We start from the raw sequence: 3,191 nt of genomic DNA, 5'->3' as shown, positions 1-3,191 counted from the left end.
TTCATATGTCACAATCTTTTTCCTTAAAAGTTTAGCTGAATTCATACAGTCTGAGTGCACTTAAGAAGTTTCTTCTGAGATACATCAAAAGCAATGCGTGGGTCAAAAAATTCATATAAATCAACCATAATAAAATAGCAGACTCAAAATGTCTTCTTACTTTCAGAAATTAACATTCACAGGATAAAAAGTTAAAAATCTTCTAATGTTTATTTTACTTATAATATTAAGAAAAAAAATTCAAATAGATTTTTTTTTTTTTTTTTACCCAAGATTATCCTCGTATTCTTTAAGTATATGAGACTAATTTTTGTTAGTTCATTAATTTTTTCTTTTAGTGAAAAATGACAATGAAATCAACATGTGTTGGATATTTCAAAATAGTAATGTCAAATGTTAATTTGGGACAGGAGTATGTAAGAAAGAAAGATTGAAAATAAAGAAAAACAATAAAAACACAGAATATGGATACAATGATTTAGTTAAAGAGTGCTAATGAACAATTACTCATTGATAAAACAGCTTTCACAAGAATTGCATAAAGAAAGATAGACTTCTCTATTTTACATTATATTTCAAACAGAAAGAGAAAACCCATACATAGTAATTCTTGAAATTCTTGTACAACCACTTCGCTTTGAGATATCATCCACATCATGATCAAATGGGAGAGAATTTAACCACTCTTAACTGTTACAAGCCTCCCATGACTAGCAAAAAGATTGCAAGTCTGTGACTTGATGCTGCACCAGAATATTGTATATAAAGAAAGAGCAAAATTGAATATTTGTATGCTATTTCAATACTTATAATAAAGCATCCAAATCACAAGAACTAATTACCTCTTGCGGCATTCCAGTGTTGTACAGATAATTGATCATGGGAGAAGATGGATTCCATTTTTCCATGATCACCAAAGAATCATCAATCATGTTCATGCTCTCTGCAGTAGTAGTATTAGCAATAGTAACTAGTGGATGATGGTCTTGCCCGTGAGAGCTTGGGGCTTCAACCTCGTGAGCTAGCTGCATAATTAAAGAAGGATTGTTAATGGTATTATTACCAGATTCTTGATCACAAATACTCAATTGGTTCAATTCTTGGTCTCTTCCTTCTTCACATGGTTTTGATTCATCAAGTTTTCTATTCCATAGCTTCTCTCTTGTTCTTTCTCTCGCTCTCGCCCTTGCCTTCACCCTCGACTCTCTTGCAAGAGGATGGAACACAGTTTTACGCAATGTTTTAGCCTTCTTGACCCCTTTATTGTTAAGGAAAGACGACGACGACGGTTTTCCTTTAGCAATGGTAGCTTTAATGGCAGCTGATTCATCATTTCCAGATACTACTTCACACTCTGATGTAGATGATGAACTTTTTGAGGGTACACTCGAACTGTAATTAGGGATGCCGCCACTAGATAGTTTCTTGATGGCTGATCTTGCTTGATCGAGTAGCCACTCAACAGTTTTGCTTGCTTTATCAAAACATAACTTGTCTTGTAGATCAAAGAATTCTCGAGCAACTTTTAGAGACAATCTCATTCTGCGGTCTCTTGGTCCTTGAGCTGTGTTAATCTTGCTATGGCGATCTCTCTTTGAAGATCTCTTCGGTGTAAGAGTAGCAGTTGTTGTAGTAATGTTATTGTGACATTTCTTGTTCTTAAAATCATTTTTATCGGAATCCAACATGGTTGTTGTCTCAGAATCAAAAGATATCATCAAGGGTTGTTGTTGATGATGGCTAAGTAAGCAATCATGATTTTGATGCAAAGAAAGATCATAATCTTGAAATTCTAAGTGACCATAAGGACTTAAAGGAGGCAAGTGAAAGAAAGAAAAAAGACTCGGAGAAGGAGGTTCTTGTTCTTGATCATGTTTGGAATTGAAAGTGATATCATTGAAAAAAGGCCTATTGAAACCTTGTTGTTCGTTATAATAGTAAATGGGGTCATAGCCATTGTTGCTTGACGGGAACATTTGAGATTGAATTTGCAGCGAAGAAATGAAAATAAAGATAAAAAAAGAAAACCTAGCTTTTAGCTAATTTTAGCTATCAACAGGAGGTTGAGAACGACATGTATTAGCTTAATTACTTAGACAGCCAAATGCTCTCTCGATAGCAGCAAGAAGTTCCGTCTTTTTCAATTCAGCTGCAAATAATGAAAAAAACCAGTTAGTGAGAAAAACAGTCATTTTTGCTGATAGCTAGATATAGCTGGAACAGTTTATGTATTGCGAGTGTGTTTTGTGTTTGATTTAGTACAAGCATGAGTGAGAGAGAGACAGAGAAAGTTTAATTATAGACCATTCTTACCTTACTACAACGCAAGGACAAGAGGCTGAGAAAGACAGCACAGCACAAGTACCATATGTCCATCGGGGCTGTAAGAGAGAGAGAGAGAGAGAGAGGAGAGAAAGGGATTTGAAAAATGATGGTAGGAGTTAAGGCACCTAAAGGAAGGAGAATTTATTGGAGACAAAGAGAGGTACATAGATGCCATAGCTATAATTAATTTTTCTTTTTTTTAAAAAAAAATTTATTAATGCTATAATTACTGGACAGAGTATATAGAAGTTGGCTTTTGGGCATAAAAGTATGAAAGTGAAAGAAAGAAAGTTGAACAAAGATATTGAGTGGATAGGAAACACCAAGAATTGCATGGAATCCATGATATATAATATAACATACATAGATAGCCCATATTAAATGAAACATCATAATAGCTCAGCTATTGGCCATAATCAACCAGTTTTATCTTAGTATTTTAACGGTGTACTTTCTCCGAACTAGAGAAACTTATCTAGACTGGATCTATGATTGCATTTATGGATCAAATCAATAAAATTAAGAATTTTTATTAAAATATGAGTATTTCGGACCATACACTTAGAAGAAAAAAGTCAAAACACTTTTTAAAAAATTTTTAATTTCATTTATTTAGTCCATAAGTGGAGAGCCGCATGGCAAGTATTTTCCCTACACTCTATCATATCATGTCAAAAATTTGAAATTTTGATTTTGATAGTTTATTTTTCATTTTTAAGTATATATTCAATGTGCTAAAACCAATTAAAGAGTCATCTTAATTCCATTAAGAACATGTTTGATTTTAATATTTAAACAAAAAAAAAAAAAAAAGAAACAAAGGGTATTGCCTCTTTGACAAAAATAAGATACACTTGTTGTTAAAA

General features: G+C 32.9%; 1 protein-coding gene across 1 annotated transcript; it reads right to left on the bottom strand.

Annotated features, from left to right (window-relative positions):
- Positions 1 to 415: 415 nt before the first annotated feature.
- On the bottom strand, positions 416 to 2,471 carry BRC1 (TCP family transcription factor). The gene is made up of 3 exons (XM_012237657.4): positions 2,314 to 2,471; positions 843 to 2,149; positions 416 to 743 (listed from the first exon to the last, which is right to left on the bottom strand). The coding sequence occupies exons 2-3, from the start codon at positions 1,974 to 1,976 to the stop codon at positions 711 to 713; spliced, it is 1,167 nt and encodes a 388-aa protein (XP_012093047.1). The 5' UTR covers positions 1,977 to 2,149; positions 2,314 to 2,471; the 3' UTR covers positions 416 to 710.
- Between the last annotated feature and the right edge of the window lie 720 nt (positions 2,472 to 3,191).

Source organism: Jatropha curcas, chromosome 5 (genome assembly GCF_041381405.1).
Source record: "Jatropha curcas cultivar XTBG-Jc1 chromosome 5, XTBG_Jcur_1.0, whole genome shotgun sequence".
NCBI classification, from domain to species: domain Eukaryota; kingdom Viridiplantae; phylum Streptophyta; class Magnoliopsida; order Malpighiales; family Euphorbiaceae; genus Jatropha; species Jatropha curcas.
The sequence above is the reverse complement of the archived record's forward strand: the minus strand, read 5'-3'. Positions and strand labels throughout refer to the sequence as shown.